Consider the following 23,723-nt stretch of genomic DNA (forward strand, 5'->3'; position numbering starts at 1 on the left):
TTTCTGAATCATATAATGTTAGCTTCATTGGAAAAAACTGTACTATATATATACATACATACCAAGATGGGGCCAGATATATATATATATATATATATATATATATATATACAGTTGTGGCCAAAAGTATTGACACCCCTGCAATTTTGTCAGATAATACTCAGTTTCTTCCTGAAAATGATTGCAAACACAAATTCTTTGGCATTATTATCTTCATTTAATTTGTCTTAAATGAAAAAACACCAAGGAGAATGAAGAAAAAAGCAAAACATTGATCATTTCACACAAAACTCCAAAAATGGGCCAGACAAAAGTATTGGCACCTGCAGCCTAATACTTGGTTGCACAACCTTTAGCCAAAATAACTGCGACCAACCGCTTCCGGTAACCATCAATGAGTTTCTTACAATGCTCTGCTGGAATTTTAGACCATTCTTCTATGGCAAACTGCTCCAGGTCCCTGATATTAGAAGGGTGCCTTCTCCGAGCTGCCATTTTTAGATCTCTCCACAGGTGTTCTATGGGATTCAGGTCTGGACTCATTGCTGTTCACCTTACAAGTCTCCAGTGCTTTCTCTCAAACCATTTTCTAGTGCTTTTTGAAGTGTGTTTTGGGTCATTGTCCTGCTGGAACACCCATGACCTCTGAGGGAGACCCAGCTTTCTCACACTGGGCCCTACATTGTGCTGCAAAATTTGTTGGTAGTCTTCAGACTTCATAATGCCATGCACGCGGTCAAGCAGTCCAGTGCCAAAGGCAGCAAAGCAACCCCAAAACATCAGGGAACCTCCACCATGTTTGACTGTAGGGACCGTGTTCTTTTCTTTGAATGCCTCGTTTTTTCTCCTGTAAACTCTATGTTGATGCCTTTGCCCAAAAAGCTCTACTTTGGTCTCATCTGACCAGAGAACATTCTTCCAAAACGTTTTAGGCTTTTTCAGGTAAGTTTTGGCAAACTCCAGCCTGGCTTTTTTATGTCTCGGGGTAAGAAGTGGGGTCTTCCTGGGTCTCCTACCATACAGTCTTTTTCATTCAGACGCCGACGGATAGTACGGGTTGACACTGTTGTACCCTCGGACTCCAGGGCAGCTTGAACTTGTTTGGATGTTATTTGAGGTTCTTTATCCAACATCCGCACAATCTTGCATTGAAATCTCTTGTCAATTTTTCTTTTCCTTCCACATCTAGGGAGGTTAGCCACAGTGCCATGGGCTTTAAACTTCTTGATGACACTGCGCACGGTAGACACAGGAACATTCAGGTCTTTGGAGATGTACTTGTAGCCTTGAGATTGCTCATGCTTCCTCACAATTTGGTTTCTCAAGTCCTCAGACAGTTCTTTGGTCTTCTTTCTTTTCTCCATGCTCAATGTGGTACACACAAGGACACAGGATAGAGGTTGAGTCAAATTGAATCCATGTCAACTGGCTGCAAGTGTGATTTAGTTATTGCCAACACCTGTTAGGTGCCACAGGTAAGTTACAGGTGCTGTTAATTACACAAATTAGAGAAGCATCACATGATTTTTGCGAACAGTGCCAATACTTTTGTCCACCCTCTTTTTTATGCTTGGTGTGGAATTATATCCAATTTGGCTTTAGGACAATTCTTTTTGTGTTTTTTCATTTAAGACAAATTAAATGAACATAATAATACCAAAGAATTTGTGTTTGCAATCATTTTCAGGTAGAAACTGAGTATTATCTGACAGAATTGCAGGGGTGTCAATACTTTTGGCCACAACTGTATATATATATATATATATATATATATATATATACATATATATATATATATATACCAGGATGGGGCCAGAGTGAGGGATATATATGCCTGGATGGAATGGGGGACATACTGTATGCACTACAATGGGCCCAGAATGAGGGACATATATACCAGGAAGGAGCCCAAAATGATGGACATCTATAATAATAAATGCCCTAAGCAACTTCCGGTTGTAACAACTTCCGTCCAGTTGTAACCGGTGATGTCACCGCACACCTCTTTCCATGTTAACCCTCAACACACACACTCCACTCACCTTTCACCATCTCCACTCACGTCCACTCACTCTTTCACTCCACATACGACCCTTTCTCTCATTCCGTCTCTCATACTCACGCCGTCATCGCCGCTGATCCACGATCCCCGACATCATCTTCCGCCGGCACCATCCTGGATCCAGACGTCCTCCACGCCGGCGACATGTTCTTGCGGCGACGCCATTTTGAATCGGCGAAATCCCGCGATAGTCAAGATGGCGTCGCCAGAAGAACATGTCGCCGGCAAGGACGACGTCGGGATCCAAAATGGCGTCGGCGAAAACTCGCAAGATTTCGCCGACGCCATTTTGGATCCCGACGTCGTCCACGCCGGCTACATGTTCTTGCGGTGACGCCATTTTGGATCGGCGAAATCCCGCGATAGTCAAGATGGCGTCGCCGCAAGAACATGTCGCCGGCGAGGACGACGTCGGGATCCAAAATGGCGTCGGCGAAAACTCGCGAGATTTCGTCGACGCCATTTTGGATCCCGACGTCGTCCACGCCGGCGACATGTTCTTCTGGCGACGCCATCTTGACTATTGCGGGATTTCACGATATTCAAGATGGCGTCGCCGCAAGAACATGTCGCCGGCGTGGACAACGTCTGGATCCAGGATGGCGCCGGCGGAAGAAGATGTCGGGGATCGTGGAGCAGCGGCGATGACGGCGTGAGTATGAGAGACGGAGTGAGAGAAGGGGTCGTATGTGGAGTGAAAGAGTGAGTGGAGATGGTGAAAGGTGAGAGGAGTGTGTGTTGAGGGTTAACATGGCAAGAGGTGTGATGCTATTGCATCCTCCCGATGCGATAGCATCAGGCCATAATCTAGTTACTACATAATGGGGGAGAGGGAACTCGCATGTCCTTATAGGATTTAGAACTCTGCAAGGGGCCATGCATCGGACCAACATAGGGGGCCCAGGTACAAATTTTGCATGGGGGCCATCGGACTCTAGTAACACCGCTCTAGTAACACCATCACTAGTTACGGGGCTGATGCTTCATGAGTCTGTAGTATTTGGATAATAAAATCGATGCCTGGGCTGACGTGTGATATAATAAATAACTACTGAATATCTAACAAAGTATAAAGACTCTGTGTTCCTCACCGATGCTTCTAGGGCTGTGCTGCCATGCTAGGTCCATGAAGGGAGACTGGAGGCATGCGTAAGTCCTTAATATGAAGGATAGAAGGACTTTATAAAGCTGAGCTGACACATGAAGATTACAGCTCCAAGACAGGTACCTCAATGAAGATTAGGGTCTCGACTAAATGTGATGGAAGCACAGAATCCTTCATTTTCTCTCAATAATAATAATAATAAAAAAAATCAATAAATTCCCCGTAATGGTTACACAGGCATGAATGAAGTCATGTAATGACTGTATGTGATGGCTCATATGATATCGCTTCAGCCATGTGCAGTCATTAGAGTCACTGAGGCTGACAATGTAAAACCCTGGTATTGCAGCCTGGCTTATATTGGGAGTCATACATTTTGTCCTGGCGTATGTTCATGTTCATCCTCAATATAAAACCGTCCTCACAATCACATCTCCAGTTTTGAGAACTACATACAGATTCGTACCTTGGCTGGCATTAGGGTTTGTTCACATGCTGCGTTTTTGAAATGTTTTTCTTTTTTTCTCACTACATAAAAACACAATTTTACAGTACCAGCAAAATGAATTAGATTTCTGAAGTCTCGTGCACACGCTGCTTTTCTCCTTCCGTATTTTAACCATCAGTGCATTTTTTTCAAATCTGCAGCTTGTCAATTCGTTCAGCATTTTTGCACCATTTTTCACCAATTTAAATGAATAAATAAAACACAACAAAAGCACAAGTGTGCGTGTTTTTACTGCAGAAATAAATGCTGCAAAAACTCAACTTCTGAAATTACCCTTAGCAGTCAACTCATTAAGGTTGACATTGAGTGTGCCAGTCTACATGAAGAGTTTGCTTGAGTATGGTGAGCCGTATTTATTAGGAGATACAAGCCACTCATTAACTTTGAAGCATCTTCTCAGTGGCATGCGCCTCACCAGGAATGCCACTCCAGTCAGTGACTGGAGTAGCATTTCTGGTGTAAGAAATGCTTGTACTTTTGCTGAATTTGAAGAGTTGGCATATCGACAACATGTCCCGGATTCTCCCCAGCTCTACCTATTGATGGAGCTGCTTCAAACAGGCGTGAATATGCCAAAAGTTGCAAATGTTTTGTGTAACTTCTCATTGCGCAAAAGTTTCCCAACTTTTCAAAGCCTTTTACGCCAATTTTCTGCCTTAAAAGCTTTGATGAATTTGCCTGTATGTGTTGTTTATGTCACAGCACTGATTCCACAGACCAGTGATGCGGAATAGAATGTGAGAGTTCAGCTATGTATCTCAGGGCCTCTGTATAATAATGTGGGTGTAAGGGGACAAACCGGTGGCTCATAAGGGGGAGAGGGTATGCTTTCCGAGGTCAGGGTGTGTTTGGAGTGGTGATTTTCCAGCATATCCACATTCTTTCCCCTTCTGTTCTCTGATTGGTTGATCTGGGGCAGGTGAAACTCTCTTGTAAGACCAGTATCTATGTTTTCAGCATTTAACATCCAACCTGGGACTGAGCGCAGTTACTCACTGGAGGCACCATGCTACTATTAGTCTTTTCCACTTTGCTTCTCATTACCAGCTCATATGGACGTAAGTCTGAAGCAGTTATAGATCTGTATATTTTTGCTAATTCAGGATCGATGCTGATTTTTTTTTATGTTGGGTTTTTGACTCTTGTTATGGATTTCACAGATTTTTTGATGTTGGGATATTTAACTTTTTATGGATTTGGCAGATTTTTTTATGCTGGGTTTTTGTCTCTTTTTATGGATTTGTCAGATTTTTTATGTTGGGTTTTTGACTCTTTTTATGAAAATGGCAATGTAATATTTGGATTGTCCCTTTTATTACATAGTCTAACCTAGAGGCTTTAGAGAAGGGCATTGTAGATGCATTTGCACTGCAGAATACACATAGGAAAGACATCACTGGATGCAATAGTGAAGGATGTGAAAATGTGGAGCCAGACCATAGAGACATGTAGAGTATGTGCACAAGGGAAGGATGTACAGTGGATTTTTGGGCTTGATTTTCCAGGCAGAAATGTTGCTGCGTCTTACAGTGCCAGCATTGTGGATAAAATTTACCAAAATCGCATGATTTGAAATTTGCAATATGTCAATTTTTCTTGTGGATTTCCACCACAGGTATCGCGCTTCGAAATGCATTTGTTGTAATTTTTCAGCAAATCTGTTGAATTTTTGTGATGATTTCGACATGTATCAGTCCTGTGTAGACATCTCCCTATGCCCCACCATGTTATGTGGGTAATACACAACGTAATTTCAGGACCTCAACATGCCAATAATTTACCCCTAGTACTTACATAAATTCTAGGTGCATTCCTGGGATCGTTCATGATCATCGTACAGAGTAAGAGGCTGCCAATTGCTCGAGCAAAAAGTTCAGTCGTAGGGTAAAATGATCTTCTGATTTGCCCAAAAGATCATCGTTCTTCCTGTGTAAACAATGCAGAGAACTATGGCAGCCTATGCACGCTGAGCGATCTTTTATGCCGGCCTGCCGCTGTATACAGACTTTTAAATGGCTACCGATAGCTAAATATTTATCCATTTTTGGTTATTTAATGGATTTTATAAAACAGCCTTAGGGCTCATTCACACATCAGGACCTCTTGTACGAGTGCTATTCATGCTTTTCACAGATTGTGCTCATAGCTTGAAAAAAATTGGTCAGCAGACAGATACCATCCATGTGTTGTCCGTTTTTCATGGACTCTTTGACATGAGAAGATTGAGAAATCTCTATCATTTTGTTTTTTAAATGGCGAAAAACTGATGAAACTAATGGTAAAAAGTGACACTGACCAAACTGTGATCAAAAACATAGATGAAACATGGACCGTTTTTTTGCGTACGAGAAAAATCACTGAAGTGTCAACGAAGCCTTAGGCCGGGGTCACACTAACCAACGCAAAATACGGTCAGTATTTTACATGCGTAATACGGATCAATGGCCCCTAAACAGTGCTCCGTATGTCATCCGTAATCAAGGTGTGGTCGCGTATTTTGCGCATGTCAGCATCCGTATGTAATCTGTATGGAATCCGTATGGCGAGATTTTCTCGTCACCTTGCAAAATGGACATATAATGGAGCCCTATGACAGGTTTAATAAAGAAATGAAAGAATAGATATAGACACATAGAATGCATATATATATATATATATATATATATGTGTATTCTATGTGTCTATATCTATTCTTTCATTTCTTTATTAAAACTGTCAGTGTGAGTTTACTGTATAGCGCACTGAATTGCCGACTTTGCTAAAAGACACCGGGTGCGTATTTCTCGCAAGTCACACATCTGGTCCGTGTGTAATGCGTATCTTTTGCGCACCTATACACTTGCATTGGCGTACTACGGCCGTAGTACGCTGACAATCGCAGCATGCTGCGATTTGCACGGACCGTAGAATATGGACGAGAAATATACGGCTGATGAGAGCTGCCCCATAGAGAATCATTTGTCCGTGTGTAATGCGTGCTTTTAGCGCCTCTCACTCGGCCGTATTCCTCGCCAGTGTGACCCCGGCCTTAGACTGTCGGACAGACATTTGTATAATATCACTTGGAACTTTAATCTCTTTCCTTTTTATTTCACTACAGAGGATAACACGACGCTTGCCACCGGCCTTGTCGCCAATCCCCTGGGTTATACTGCTGTCATAGCTTTCCCGTCGGCTTGTAAATATTCATTGAAGACTGCAACGCTTAACATAGGTGGTAATGCCACTCAAGGTATGGACTCTGAAGTTCTCAGTACTCTCGTTCTAAAGAAAAAAAAACAGTTATGCAATTTTTGATTTAGCAATTTGTTCAAGAGCATAGGTCACGTTGGGATATTTCTTTACTTTGCAAAATTGCATTTGTCCAGCAGTTGCCATTTAATGCCGATGCTGTGTACAAGGATCACCCAATATGAGACTTTTGGGTTCGGAGCAGAGCTGTGAATCATTCAGCCCAGTGGCGACCATATATCGATCATCTATTGCATTGTCGGCAGCCCCATTGACATATTACATTTTAATTGTTTTAGTAAGTTCTGCAAATAGTGTTTGTAACACGGAGCATAATTCTCTCTGCAGCGCTGTCGGTCCCCGTGCCTCAATGTCGTTTGAGACGTGACGTTATTGTAGTTAATGACTCCCAAAATGGCGATGCCGCAACCATAAATGTTGGTTACCAAGTTGTGAGCTTGACTCCTAACCAAACCTACACGTGAGTATCTCCGACATTCATTTTTCTTCTTATTATGTAAAAAAATACTAATTTGACCAAGGTATAAATGGTACACCATTTGTTTTATATTACAGTGCCTCGTACACAATCGATGGAGTACCCTTCAATAAAGTTACATTCGCAACCAAAACCGGTAAGTGCAAAAAAACAGATTATAAAAAAAAATAATGTATACAATTATTATTATAGTGTAATTTATTCCATGGTGCTTTACAATTATGTCATTATGTGTATTTTATTATACAGGGTGGGCCACTTCTATGGATACACCTAAATAAAATGGGAATGGTTGGTGATATCAACTTCCTGTTTGTGGCACATTAGTATATGGGAGGGGGGAAACTTTTCAAGATGGGTGGTGACCATGGCGACCATTTTGAAGTTGGCCATTTTGGATCCAATTTTATTTTTTTCAGTGGGAAGAGGTCGTGTGACACATCCAACTTATTGAGAATTTCACAAGAAAAACAATGGTGTGCCTGGTTTTAACGTAACTTTATTCTTTCATGAGTTATTTACAAGTTTATGACCACTTATAAAATGTGTTCAAAGTGCTGTCCATTGTGTTGGATTATCAATGCAACCCTCTTTTCCCACTCTTGACACACTGATAGCAATACCGCAGAAGAAATGCTAGTCTAAGGGGGTCACATTCCTTTTAGGAATGCTCGGACCTGACACCCATAATGTGGTGGTGCACCATCTTGCTGGAAAAACTCAGGGAACGTGCCATCTTCAGTGCATAAAGAGGGCAACACATCAACATGTAGCAATTTCACATATTCAGTGGCATTGAGGTTTCCACTGATGAAGAATGGCCCTACTATCTTTGTACCCCATATACCACACCATACCATCAATTATGGGTGTCAGGTCCAAGCATTCCTACATGAACAGTTTCCTGGAAAGTGGATTGGTCGTCGTAGGCCAGTTGAATGGCCACCAAGGTCTCCTGATCTGAACCCCTTAGACTTTAACCTTTGGGGTCATCTGAAAGGAATTGTCTATGCTGTGAAGATACGAAATGTGCAGCATCTGAAACAATGGATACTGGAAGCCTGTGCTAGCATTTCTTCTGCGGTGTTGCTATCAGTGTGTCAAGAGTGGGAGAAGAGGGTTGCATTGACAATCCAACACAATGGGCAGCACTTTGAACACATTTTATAATTGGTCATAAACTTGTAAATAACTCATGAAAGAATAAAGTTATGTTAAAACCAAGCACATCATTGTTTTTCTTGTGAAATTCTCAATAAGTGTGATGTGTCACATGACCCTCTTCCCATTGGAAAAAAATAAGTTGGATCCAAAATGGCCGACTTCAAAATGGCCACCATGGTAACCACCCATCTTGAAAAGTTTCCCCCTCCCATATACTAATGTGTCACAAATAAGAAGTTGAGATCACCAACCATTCCAATTTTATTTAGATGTATCCATATAAATGGCCTACCCTGTAGTATAATAAAACTGATTTTTTTAAGATGTCTGGTTCCTCCCACCATAAAAAAATTAAAAACAGATTAAAAATTCCACAATAATTAAAGTTGCTCTTATATATTACCATAAATCATAAAGAAATGAAAAAGATTAAATCAAATAATGATGTGAAAATTTGTTTTTATGTTAGAAATATTGTAAATTATATTGAATACGAGGTTAACAATTTTTCAGACTTTATAGTCTGACACAGGGGCATAACTATGATAGGTGCAATTGTAACCAGGTCCTGAAGACTAGGTGGTCCCCAAAGGTCTCTTTGTCCCATGTCAAAAGCCTATTACTATTAAAGTCCTATGCTATTTGGGGACCCCATTGGAGATTCTACATTGAGGCCCACAAGCTTCAAGTTTCACCATTGGTCTGCCATAAGTATTACTTCAAAGAGAATAGTGTCTTGATTCATGTCCACACTGAAAGTGAGCACAGCCGGTCACATCATGGTACTGGACAGAAAGTACTAAGCACCTTTCTCATTTATTAGGACATACCACCTGGCAGGTTTCAGTAGACATGACATCACCGGCCCTGCTCACCTCCCAGTGCGGAAGTGAGAGGAACCAGCTTCTTATGTCACCGACCGGCGGTCTTTTAAGGAGGCTCATCCTTCCACAAGCTAGTCACATAAACTCCAGTAAAGTGAAAATAGGCACTTGGTTCCTAGTGGTGGCCAGTCATGATAGCTAATGAGTACAACATTCATCATCTGGTACCTGTAAGTCGGTCAGACAGAATAGAAAGCCTTAGCACATTGATAATTTTGTAGGTTAGATGACATGCATGTCGCAGAAAATAACCAACATTTCTTTCCTTACAGTTTTGCTGGGACCGCCATCTGTATTTAGGCGTAGTGGTGGAATGGTGGTGATTACAGTCTTATTATGTATCGCAATGTTCCTGCTCGTTGTTGGACTTATCGTTGTGCTGGTGTTGAGTGGCCGAGGAAAGAAATAAACTCTGAAATGACATCACCGAGGTGTTGTCCACCTACATGGAGACTTACAAATTTTGGAAATGTTGCCATGAATGACATAACGACGAGAACACGCTCATCTCACCTTAACGCACTAATCTGGCCCTGCCTGGGCGCTGAGTGTACATAGTATTACATGCACCTCTCCTTACAATAACTGTACAATGTATAACTCTGGGAAGGGGACGGTTTACAGATGAGTGAATGAAGAGCATGGTTGCTCAGACTTTAGCTGGATTCTGTCCATTTTGATAAAAATGTAACAGGAACTAATACAATGGTCCTGGCTTATTAAAAATGGTAAAAAAAAAAACCCAAACGTGTGTTTGTTGTATGATTACACTGTTCTACCAATTTTCAAAAATTCTAGCTAGTTATGGAGGTGGCTGTCCTGAAGCCTGGTGGGAACATTTTTCTCAGTGGGGGATCAATGCAGAGAACACTGTACTGCAATTGTTCAAAAGTTGTCAGGTTCAGTTATGAAATGAGCCATTTCTTAATGATAATTAATAATGCATAATAATTTCAGTAGTTTGAAACATTATTATTTTGCAAATATAAAGATGCAGAATATTTTTGTTATGCCAATAACAAATGGAAACCTGAAAAATACAAAAAGAGAGAAAGAAAAACAAGACACTTTCCCTCGTTCACCAATTTATTATAAAAAAAAGTTCCAGCTCATGCTGCACTCAGCGAGACCCGGCGACTGTGAAGATAGATGATGTCAGTAACGTTACTGCTCTTCACAGTCTCCGGGTCTCGCTGCGTGCAGCATGAGCTGGATTTGGGGATGACGCTGGACTACGTAGGACCTGAGAGGGAACTCTTTTTTATAATTAATTGCTGAAAGGGGAACTGTCTTGATTTTATTTCTTTCTGTTTTTCAAGTTTCCATTTGTGGATTATGTTGGACTACCTGGACTATGTTGGACCTGCGTGGGATTTATTTTTTTTAATAAAATGATGAACCAGAGAAAGTGTTCAGGAGTGTTTATTAAAATAAAGTATTTTATATGTGTGTTTTTTTATTATTAATGGGTTAGTAGTGAGAGTTTCTGATAGACACCTCTCAATTAGTGATGAGTGAGTATACTCGTTGCTCTGGTTTTGTCGAGCATGCTCGGGTGTCTTCCGAGTATTTTGGCATGCTCGGAGATTTAGTTTTTGTCGACACAGCTGCGTGATTTGTGGCTGCTAGACAGCCTGAATACATGTGGAGATTGCCTAACAAACAGGCAATCCCCACATATATTCAGGCTGTCTAGTAGCCGCAAATCATGCAGCTGCGGCGACAAAAACTAAATCTCCGAGCACACCAAAATACTCGGAGGACACCCGAGCATGCTCGGGAAAACCGAATCAACGAGTATACTCACTCATCACTACTCTCCATTACTAACACCAGGGCTTGATGTCAGCTGTGTTTTTGGACAATTCACAACTGATATCAACACCAACTACCATTACCCCGACTGCCAACGCACCAAGATAATCTGCAAGAGCCTAGCAAAGCATCAGAATTGGCGCATCTAATGTGATGCTCCACTTCTGGGGTGGCTGTGGGCTGGTATTTTTTGGCTAGGAAGGGTCCAATAACCATGGATTTTCCCTCACTGATAATATCAGCCTGTAGTTATCTGCTTTACCTTGGCTAGTTACAAAAAAATGGGGGGGCCCCATGTCATTTTTTTCATTAACTAGGTTAAGCCATGTACAGTAAGCTACACATGCAAGGCACAAATAATAAATCTCACGGATAGATAGCTATCTATGTTTATCTTTGCACATCTTTAACGCATAAAAATCTTTCATTTCAATTCTGCATTCTATTCCGGTATGTGTCACACAGATGGCATACGGATGTCACACCTAGTTCATCCATGTGCATGTGTGCAGTACATATTGTCATGGATTATAGATTATAATGGGTGTGCGTGTGTACGTGTCTCAGGTAAGTGTGAAAACGGATGCCACACATACCGGAAACACGGATGTGTGACAGGGGCCTTACTCTTGGGCATATCCAAATCTCCAGCAAGATCATTCATCATATATATTAGCACTGTCTGAAATCTTAAGAGTATTCTGGCAAAAAAAAATCATTCATCAGCATATTTTGTTATATGGTGTGGTTCAGCTGAGTTCGCTGACAGAAAGTCTGGGTTGTTAGAGGAAGATGCTTCATGACACCAAGTGCCCTCTTCTTCCTCACTTGACTCAACTCAAACTGTTTCTGGTGCATTTGGAGCTGGAAGTTCTTCTGTATGTGGTACAGGGCATAAAGGGACATCTGCGTGGATGAAACCCTAATACTTTTCAAGGGGAGGCTCAAATTCCGACAATACCTGATTAGTAATAGGTACAAGTGTAAGGGAGGTCCAGAACTGTAGTTGTAGCTGAGGACATTGGGACTCTGGTGTCCTGGCCTCTCCTCACAGAAAAGTCATGCTCACTAGTCAGCACACCTGTGTCTCCGGATTCAGCTCCTTCAGGGTCCTCCCTATGCAGTGGGAGACCATTTCAAGGAAAATTCAAAGACATCTTTACTTGGTTCATTACACAGAATTTCCAAAGTCTTCACAGTGTTTACAACAGGCTTCGCACAACAAGGTTCCTTCTTTCCCTGCATACTCTGCACAGGCCCAGGTCAGACCGTCCCTGACGGTTTCTCAGTTTCCTCTTTGTTCAGCTCGGCTACGGCTAAGCATCCCTCGGTCTGTTTCGCACCAAACACAAGATCATTAGTCGCTGGAGTCAGTAGCCACTGAGGATGAGCCCTGATCTGATGTACTGCCCTCTGCACTGGCCCCGCTTCTTCTCTATCTGTATTTACTGCTTCTGTGGGTTCACCTGACCGTTTCACCCCGGTATGTGACCAAGCAATGAGTTTCCACATTCTGCTGTACTGGCCCGTTGTTGTGCTGTGCTGGTGCAGTGGAAGGCTGGACTTCTCACTTTTAACGTTGCGAGACCAATGCCGCGTCCAGGGCTTATTGCCCGTGTGGACCCTTCGGGTGCCTCTGGACTTCTGCCCTAACCCAAGGCTGTCTCTAGCTTATCCGGCAGCATATACAATTAACTATGTGTTTGTACTATCTACACTATCTACAAACTGTGAACATTAACATGCCCCCAATCTAGTGGCCAACCCTGCCAACTGAACTTTCCCTAACCTTGTGCACATCAATGTAACAATATACATGTCATATATTATACGTGTAGCAGTACCACTACTGAACATTGGTAATACACCTAAGGGTGTAGCAGTACCAGCATAAAGATACACAAACATATTTTTCTCATTCCCTTACACATGTACTGAATTAAGCTCTACAAACTGTGTGAGAGTACCTCATGGTGGTACACCAACAGATTTAGAGTTTATGAAGGGAATGCCCCCTTGTCCTGGGAGTGAGTGGGAAAATTGTGTGGGATTTGATGCATACTGCTGGATCAAGGTTATCATCTCTACGTAGATAACTTTTATATCTGTATCCCACTCTTCAAGTCCCTCTCTGTGCAAGGTACCACAGCCTGTGGTACTGTCTGCAAAAATCAGAAAGGCCTCCTTAAGACGCTAATTGGGCAACTGCTCAGACAGGGTGAAAACAGAGCCCAATGTTGCGACAACATGCTGGTGGTCAAGGACAAGAGGGATATTCTTTTCTTCACCACCATACATGGTGATGGCAGCACCTCCACCACTGTACGAGATACCTCTACACAGGTCCACAAACCAGACTATGTAATAATAGGGTACAACAAGAACATGGGGAGAGTTGATCTCTCTGATCAAATCCTCCAGCTGTACGGTGCTATGTGAAAAGCCAAGGTGTAAAAAAAGCTGCCATGCACATCATACAGAAAGCAATGTACAATGCTTTTGTGCTGTCACAATGTGCAGGCCAGACTGGTATGTATCTTCAGTTACAGGAGGTAGTAATTAAGGCCCTAATATTTGGCAGTCAGATAGGAGGGTCCCCAGTACTTCTAGAACAGAAGGCCAACATTTTGATGGTAAGGTCCATCAAACCTCAAAGAAAGGAAGTTGCAAAAAAGGGGGATATGCAAGGACACTATTTTGCAATGCAACACCTTCCCCATCAAACCTGGCCTGTGTATAAAAGAATGCTTCAAACTGCACCATACATCCATGGACTGCTAAATTAATTTCTGACTTACACAACTCACATATGCTAACCTGACGTACACTATATACAGTAACTCATGTATGACAACCTGACGTACACTACACAAATGACGTATGCAACCTGACGTACAGAGTTTACGTATAAGCCACCACATTATAAAATTCACATACCAGGAAAACACTAAATTAATTCAAATATAGGGTCACTTCTGGAGGGGTTTCTACTGTTTAGGCACATCAGGGGCTCTCCAAATGCGACTTGAAGCTCAAAGACCATTCCATCAAAGTCTACATTCCAAAACATCACGTCTTACCTCCCAAGCCCTTACATGCACTCAAACAGTGGTTTTCTCCCACATACGGGGTATCAGCGTACTCATGAGAAATTGCACAACAAATTTTGGGGTCCATTTTCTCCCATTACCTTCGTAAAAATAAAAAATTGGGTACTAAAATAATATTTTCGTGGAAAAATGTGATTTGTTTTCACGATTCAATATTATAATTTTTTGTGAAGCACCTGGGGGTTCAAGGTGCTCACTACATGTCTAGAAAAATTCTTTGGGGGTTCTAGTTTCCAAAATGGGGTCAGTTGTGAGAGATTTCCACTGTTTCAAAGTTTGCATTCCAAAATGTCACTCCTTCCCTTCTGAGCCTTGATGTGTACCCAGTGGTTTTCTCCCACATATGGGGTATCAGTGTACTCAGGGAAATTGTTTGCAGCAAATTTTAGGGTCCATTTTCTCCTGTTACACATGTGAAAATAAAAAAAATTGGGGCTAAAATAACATTTTTGTGGAAAAAATTTGTTTTTTTTATTTTCACGACTCAACGCTATAATTTTCTGTGAAGCAATTGGGGTTCAAGGGGCTCACCACATATCTAGATAAATTCCTTGGGGGGGATCTAGTTTCTGAAATGGGATTACTTGTCAGGGGTTGCCACTGTTTAGGCTCATCTGGGGCTCTCCAAATGTGATATGGCGCCCTCTCGATTCCAGTCAACTTTTTGTTCAAAAAGTCAAATGGTGCTCCTTCCATTCTGAGCCCTTCCATGCACCCAAACAGTGGTTTTCCACCACATATGGGTTATCTGCACACTCTGGAGAAATTGCACAACAAATTTGGTGTCCATTTTCTCCTATTACCCTTGTGAAAATAAAGAAATTAAGGCTAAAAAATCATTTTTGGGTAAAATTTTTTATTTTTTTATTTTCATAGCTCTGCGTTATAAACTTCTGTGAAGAACCTGAAAGTTCAAGGTGCTCACCACACATCTTGATAAGTTCCTTGAGGGGTCTAGTTTCCAAAATATGGTCATTTGTGAGGAGTTTACCCTGCTTAGGCATATCAGTTTTAGTTTGATTGATTGGTAACGAGGAAAAACAAAAAAAACAAGAAGTCCGGTCAAGCCCAAACACACAGGGATTTCAATCCTGTGGGAGATGTGCATGCTGTATTAGAACAGCAACCCCAAAAAAACTCCATCAGTGCTTCACGGACTCATCTAACATGAATACTTTTCACATTAAAGACAGTATTTCCTGTCAAACATCAGGCGTTATATATATTTTAAAATGTCCCTGTGGGAAGATGTATGTAGGCAGAACTAAGAGACCTCTGCAAGTAAGGATTAAGGAGCACCTTGACAACATTAGAAAGGGATATAAGGGACATCCATTGTCCCGCCACTTTGCAGACATGCACAATCGATCATGCAGAGGTGTCTCCTATATGGGCATACAATTAGTTAAGCCAAATCATAGAAGGGGTGACTATCTCAAAGCAATGTCCCGAGTGGAATCCAGATGGATTTTTACCCTGGACACTCTAGCCCCAGCAGGTTTGAATCACGAAATTGAGCTCTATGCGTTCTAGCTTTTTCCTCACTTACTGGTACAAGTTTTAAGCCCCAAACAAAAGGGCTTAAAAGTGAAGCTACATCAGAAGTATGCACATGATTTCATATGAATGTCGGACTTTTTGATCAGCCCATAAACGAAAAACAGGGCCCGATAAAATGGGGCTTTTTGAAATATGCACATACTTTTTACTTTTTATTTTAGTTTTTATTTTTATATATTTTTTCCTATTTTTAGTATTATTCTTGATATATATATTTTTTTATATATATATTTGCATTCTCATTTTTTAATCTATTTTAATTATCTTTATTCCTTTATTTCTATCATTATTCCTTGGTACCTTTTGGCTTTTTTTTTTATATTCAAATTTTTCTATTAGTAATTATATTTAAACTAGGATTAGGGGACATGTGCCAGCCAATATCCCAGTAACAGTTTCAAGGTTGGATGCACTTATGGTCGGATTCATTAATAAATAAGTCTAGCAGAATCTCTTTTAACCCTTAAGGGGTTGCCCCCCCTTTTTGTAAGATAAGCGTACTCTACTTGTTTATTTATTCATTCACTTTATTGGCAGCTACTTACATTTTCAAGACAAAGCGATCAGCCTTAAGGACATTGCGGTTTTTTTATACACTAACAAGTGAGTAGCTTATTTTCTAACACACAAAAAAAAAAAAAATTGGCTTTATTTATTTATTTATTCATTCATTCATTCATTTATTCATCCCACTTTTTGTGCCAGCTATCCATATTTCCAAGACCAGGCAACCAGCCTCCAGGACATCTTGTTTTTTCTATACATTATCAAGTGAGTAGTCTAATATAAACCCTTGTCTTTCCCAGTATAGCGCGGTGTAATTACTATTTTAAGATTGGAGAACTAGCCTGCTATATATTCAGACCTAGCTTGGGGGAGTATTTATGCAGGGGGTATTTATGTACATTTAATCGAAGTACATTTGATCAAAGTATAAGGCAGTTATAACATGGCAGTTAGACAGGGCAGGAGACAGGTAAGACATTTATATACATCTGTTCCCTGTACATTTGGATTACAACACATATTTACCATATGCATTTGTATAATTTATATCCTGGCTGCTGCATTCACACACATCCACCGCCCTGGCATTAACTCTCTACACTCCATCCATATCGGCCCCTCACTCGTTTCCTCTCCTATGTATAGCACTCATGCTCTTTTCACATTGTTAAATTGCAGATCCTGTCAGTCCCACCATCCAACATAAGAGACACTCCCACAAATCCCTTAACCATCTGCTCACTCTTTTTATCCTCCTTCTCCTAGTCGCAGGAGACATTGCTCCCAACCCTGGTCTCCCATGTTATAGAAAGTCAAACCCCCCAACTGCTACACTCAGAGACCCCTCTAATCTTATTAATATTCCCTGCATGCCTTCTGTTTCTCTTAATTGTGCCCTTTGGAATTCTCGCTCAGTGTGTAATAAACTCTCCTTAATCCATGACTTCTTCCTTTCAAATTCTTTTAACCTCCTGGCTCTTACTGAACCTGGATCCAGCACAGCATCAGATACTACCGCTGCTGCTGCTCTTTCATATAGGGGATTACACTTTTCTCATACCCCAAGATCAGACAAAAGAGCAGGTGGAGGTGTTGGTCTGCTCCTATCACCAAAATGTACCTTTCAGGTTATCCCTCAAGTACCCTCACTTGTCTTCCCTTCTTTTGAGGTCCATGCTGTCAGACTCTACACCCCCTTCTCCATGCGAGTAGCGGTGGTGTATTGTCCTCCCGGCCCCTCCCATCATTTTCTGGATCATTTTGCCACTAGGCTTCCACATTTTCTTTCCTGTGACACCCCTACCCTCATCATGGGCGATTTCAGCATCCCCATTGCTCTTCCCCTCTCCCCATCTGCTACCCACCTTTTATCTCTAACCTCCTCGTTTGGCCTTTCGCAGCTTACTAATTCGCCAATGGATGAAGACAGAAACTCCTGCGACTTGGTCTTCTCCCGGCTTTGTGCAGTGGATGATTTCGCAAACTCCGCTCTCCCACTCTCTGACCACAACCTTCTTTCATTCTCTATCAAGAACTGCCAGGCCGCTCAGGTCACCCCCACTGTCTATACTTATAGAAACATACAGGCCACTAACACCCAAAAACTTATAAAGAACTTGCAGTCTTCATTGGCCCCTATCTCCTCCCTCTCATGTCCTGATTCTGCACTGAAGCATTACAATGAAACACTTCAATGTACCCTGGATGAATTTGCACCTTCTATACATAGAACAACATGACACAGAGAGCAACAACCCTGGCACACCCTGCAAACACGTTTCCTGCAGCGGTGCTCCATGTGTGCCGAACGTCTGTGGAGAAAATCCAATCTACACGAAGATTTCATCCATTATAAGTTTATGCTTAGAACATACAACACTGCCCTTCACCTTTCCAAACAAACCTATTTCAACACCCTCATCACCTCACTGTCCAATAACCCTAAACGTCTCTGACACTTTTCATTCCCGGCTCAACCCAAGAGTGCAGGCCCCAACCACGGAGCTTCGAGCTGACGATCTGGCCAATTACTTCAAAGAAAAAATTGACCATATCCGACAGGAAATTCTCTCCCAATCACCTCATATCATGCACTGTCCTTCCTCCCCCACTGCATCTAGCTCACTCTCTGATTTTAAACCAGTCACAGAAGAAGAAGTAAGCAGGCTCCTTGCATCTTCTCGCCCAACCACTTGCACCAGTGACCCATTTCCGTCACATCTCCTCCAGTCCCTTTCCCCTGCTGACACCACTCACCTAACTAAAATATTTGACCTCTATTTCTCTTCCGGTATCTTTCCCTTCTTATTTAAGCATGCCATCATACATCCACTACTTAAAAAACCATCCCTTGACCACAGGGGAGTATCCGGGGGGGGTAGCTGGGGCATTTTCCCCGGGCACAGCCGACAGGGGGCGCCATCAGGCTGGCTGATGCGGCGGTCCAAGAATGAGACTCCCCGTCGGCGGCATTCTGCCGCCCCCACACTCATATTCTCCCGTTCTCTGAGCCAGCTGTCAAACTGACAGCTGGCGCAGAGAAAGTGCGTTCGTCTGTGTACTAGCATCTTCAGATGCTAGTACATACACTGTCTGACTCACTTGGAGAGCAGCACAGTGGCGCCTCACCGCCGCCGGCACTTCCGCTTGCGCCAGCAGCGTGATCAGGTCACATGATCACGCTGCTGACATCACATGCCGGCTCTTCAGAGGCGAAGACTCAGGCAGTGAGGCAGCATTGCGGTTGGTGCGGTAAGTGCTCCAGACGGGTAATGGAGCTGAAGACACCACCGACTGTGCAAGGAAAGATTGGGGGATGGCTGCAGAGTCCCATGGAATGGATAGGGAGGGAGCAGGGGGAGTAAATTTAATGAGGACAGTGTGTGAGGACTCGGAGCAAGGCCAGGGTGCAGACATATTCATGTGGTGTGGTGGAGAAAGATGAGGAACATATGGGGGAGGAGGGGGGAACCTGAGGACATTATGGGGGTTAATGAGTTTGGGGGTTAATGTTGGGAAGGGGGTTAATGAGTGGGGATGGGGTTAATGTGGGGAAGGGGGTTAATGAGTGGGGATGAGGGTTAATGAGTGGAGATGGGGGTTAATGAGTGGGAATGGGGGTTACTGTGGGGGGTTAATGAGTGGGGATGGGGGTTAATGTGTGGGGGGTTAATGAGTGGGGATGGGGGTTAATGTTGGGGGGTTAATGAGTGGGGATGGGGTTAATGTGTGGGGGTTTAATGAGGGGATGGGGTTAGTGTGTGGAGGGTTAATGAGTGAGGATGGGGGTTAATGTGTGGGGGGTTAATGTGTGGGGGGATTTGGAGTGGGGATGGAGGGTTATTTAATGTGTGGGGGGATTTGGAGTGGGGATGGGGGGTTATTTAATATGTGGGGGGATTTGGAGTGGGGGTTATTTAATGTGTGGGGGGATTTGGAGTGGGGATGGGGGCTATTTAATGTGTGTGAGGGATTTGGATTGTGGATGGGGGATTTAATGTGTGTGGGGGGATTTGGAGTGGGGATGGGGGTATTTAATGTGTGTGGGGGATTGGGGATGGGGGGATTTGGAGTTGGGATGGGGGGATTTAATGTGTGTGGGGAGATTTGAGGACACAAAATGAAGAGTTTGTATGAGGAAACAGTATGGGGGATGGGTGCAGACAGTATGGGGAGCGAACGGGTTAATGTATGTGGACACAGTATGGGGAGTGAGGGTGATGGGATGTGTGCAGACACAGTATGGGGAGTCAGGGGTATGTGTGAGCAGACAGTATAGCGAGTGAGGGGGTAAATATATGAGGAGACAGTATGGTGAACAGGTGGGATGTTAGAGGAGGGAGGGGAATAGTGTGAGGTGACAGTATATTGCAGATATTTTTATTTAGGAGCATTATAATGACACTTCTATCTTTAAGGACGTCGTGTGGAGATTTGCTGCAGAAGACCGGAGAAGATGGAAGTCTGCAGAGACGGCTGTGGATGAGAAAACTCATCATGGGGTCTGGACAAGAAGAAGAAAAGGAGAACGACTTGAGAGACGTCATCTATAAGGTACCTGGATGTAAATGTTATTTGTGATACTGACTTATTCTCATGTTTTTATTTTTTAGGAGCATTAAAGGGGTTGTCCAGGTTTGTGCTGAGTCTGCAGTCATTCTATGTGACTGCAGACTTCTGAATTCTCACAGTGCTCACTGAACGCTGTTAGGATTCTCTCATGCTGGTAATTTACATACATGCGGTCACATTCTGACTAGACATGTGTGGCCTCACTCAATGAAAATGAACAGAGCGAGGTCGGGCACGTCTAGTCGGAATGTGGCCAGAAGTATACAAATCACATATTTGTGCGGACATGACTGTACATCGGCAAGGGAGAATCCTAAATGTGTGCAGAGCATTAGTTGTAAGAATTCAGAAGCTGCAATGTCAGGACTCAGCTCTGCAGGTTCCAGTAGTCATCACATAGACTCTTCACTCATATGCAATTTTCATAGTTATGGTCCTGTGACAACAAGCTTCTCTTCCTGCTTTCAGTTTTTTACTGAACATTGAGAGTATTAGGGAGAGCAGCTCGTGGGTACATGGCTAAGTGTGCAAGTCGCATATATACTTGGGGGGGGGGGCGCTGAAGCAAATTCTTGCCCCGGGTGCCAGAAAGCCTAGATACGCGTGTGCTCGACCAAAACTGTGCCACTAACTATAGACCTGTCTCTAATCTTCCCTTCATCTCTAAACTCCTGGAATGCCTGGTCCACTCCCATCTGATCTGCTATCTCTCTGATAACTCTCTTCTCGACCCTCTCTAATCCGGTTTCCGCTCTTTACACTCTACTGAAACTGCCCTCACTAAAGTCTCTAATGATCTATTAACAGCTAAATCTAATGGTCACTATTCCATGCTAATTCTCTTGGATCTCTCTGCAGCATTTGATGCGGTGTATCATCAGCTCCTCCTCACTATGCTCCGCTCCATCGGCATCAAGGACAACATTCTCTCCTGGTTTTCCTCCTATCTCTCTGAGCGCTCCTTTACTGTATCTTTTGCTGGCTCCTCCTCCTCTCATCTTCCACTTACTGTTGGGGTTCCTCAAGGATCGTTTCTAGGTGCCATCCTCTTCTCTTTGTACACTGCCCCTATTGGTCAAACAATCAGTAGATTTGGTTTCCAGTACCATCTCTATGCTGATGACACCCAATTATACGCTTCCTCTCCTGACATCACGCCTGCCTTTTTAGAAAAAAACAGCGATTGTCTAAACGCTGTGTCTAACATCATGTCCTCACTATATCTGAAACTGTACCTGTCAAAGACTGAACTCCTTGTGTTTCTTCCCTCTACTAATGTACCTATACCCGACATTGCCATTTCTGTGTGTGGTTCCACTATTACTCCCCAGCAACATGCCCGCTGTCTTGGGGTCATATTTGACTCCGAGCTTTCCTTTGCCCCCCACATCCGATCACTGGCTCGCTCTTGTTATCTGCATCTCAAAAACATTTCTAGAATTCAACCTTTTCTGACCTTTAACTCCACAAAAACTCTTTTCTCTTATTCATTCTCTTCTGGACTATTGTAACTCTCTTCTAATCGGTCTCCCTCTTACCAAATTTTCCCCCCTCCAATCTGTCTGGAATGCTGCAGCCAGGATCATATTCCTCACCAATCATTACACCGATGCCTCTACCTTGTGCCAGTCCTTACACTGGCTACCCATCCCCTCCAGAATCTAGTACAAACTTATTACCCTCACCCACAAAGCTCTCCATGGCACAGCACCACCCTACATCTCCTCCCTCGTTTCCGTATACCACCCTACCCGTGCCCTCCGTTCTGCTGATGACCTGAGCTTAGCATCCTCAATAATCAGAACCTCCCACTCCCGTCTCCAAGACTTTACACGTGCTGCACCAATTCTTTGGAATGCACTTCCCAGGTCAATACGATTAGTCCCCAATCCCTACAATTTTAAGCGTGCCCTGAAAATGCATTTATTCAGATTGGCCTACCACCTCAACACATTAACCTAACTATCCCTGTGTTGCACAGTCAAAAGTTTTACCATAACCAGGTTCCCTGCATCATGTTCCCACATGCTTTATGCATCTATCAGCCCTCTGTGTCTGTATTATTATTATTTATTTATATAGCACCATTAATTGCATGGTGCTGTACATGAGAAGGGGGGTTACATACAAAGTTATAGATATCGTAAACAGTAAGCAAAGTTACGACAGACTGGTGCAGAGGGGAGAGGATCCTGTCCTTGCGAACTTACATCCTACGGGGTCTGTACTGTTACACACTTAACATTATGGCTGATCCAAACAATCAGCGCAATTGTTACCACCCACCTTTCGTGTCTACCTTTTTTCCTCATAGATTGTAAGCTTGCGAGCAGGGCCCTCATTCCTCTTGGTATCTGTTATGATTTATGTGATTATTGTTATGCTATAATGTCTATAGTCTGTACAAGTCTCCTCTGAAATTTAAAGTGCTGCGGAATATGTCGGTGCTATAGAAATAAAATTTATTATTATTATTATAATTATTATTATTATCAGGATCTCTCCAAATGCGACATGGTGTCCACTCTCAATTACAGCCAATTTTGTGTTCAAAAAGTCAAATGCTGCTCCTTCCCTTCGGAGCCCTGCCGCGCACCCAAACAGTGGTTTTCCCCCACATATCAGGTACCAGGATATTCTGGAGAAATTGCACAACAATTTTGGTGTTCCAATTTCTCATATTACCCTTGTAGAAATAAAAAAAATGGGGTATAAAGTAAATTTTTTGTGAAAAAAAGTTAAATGTTCATTTTTTTCTTTCACATTCCATTAATACCTGTGCAGCACCTTAAGGCTCAATAATCTTCTTGAATGTGGTTTGAGTACCTTCAGTGGAGCAGTTTTTAGAAATACTGTATTTTTCGCTTTATAAGACGCACCTGATTATAAGACGCACCCCAAAATTTGGTGAAGAAAAAGAGAATTTTTCTCCGTCTTTCAAATCATATATATGTCCCTCATCCTGGTATCTATATAGCCCCGATCATGGCACATTGCCCCCTTGTGCTGGCACATAATTCTCCCATCCCATCCTGGATATGCCCCCCCGGTCACTATATGCCCCCCTGCTGGCACGCACATGGCCCCCTCCTCTCTCTATATGCCCCCTGCTGGCATGCACCCCTCCATCCCTATATTCCCCCTTGCTGGCATGCACATGGCCCCCCTCGCTCTATATGTGGCGCCCCCAAGTGTATGGCTGCCACA

The 23,723-nt window shown here is 42.8% G+C and overlaps 1 protein-coding gene across 1 annotated transcript; it reads left to right on the forward strand.

The window, feature by feature from the left end:
- Nucleotides 1–4,596: 4,596 nt before the first annotated feature.
- On the forward strand, nt 4,597–10,174 carry UPK2 (uroplakin 2). Its single transcript, XM_073562391.1, has 5 exons — nt 4,597–4,733; nt 6,776–6,907; nt 7,255–7,387; nt 7,483–7,541; nt 9,726–10,174. The coding sequence occupies exons 1-5, from the start codon at nt 4,682–4,684 to the stop codon at nt 9,860–9,862; spliced, it is 513 nt and encodes a 170-aa protein (XP_073418492.1). The 5' UTR covers nt 4,597–4,681; the 3' UTR covers nt 9,863–10,174.
- Nucleotides 10,175–23,723: the final 13,549 nt, after the last annotated feature.

This window comes from Dendrobates tinctorius, unplaced genomic scaffold (assembly GCF_039654945.1).
Source record: "Dendrobates tinctorius isolate UK_male_01 unplaced genomic scaffold, ASM3965494v1 ptg000350l, whole genome shotgun sequence".
Lineage (NCBI taxonomy): Eukaryota > Metazoa > Chordata > Amphibia > Anura > Dendrobatidae > Dendrobates > Dendrobates tinctorius.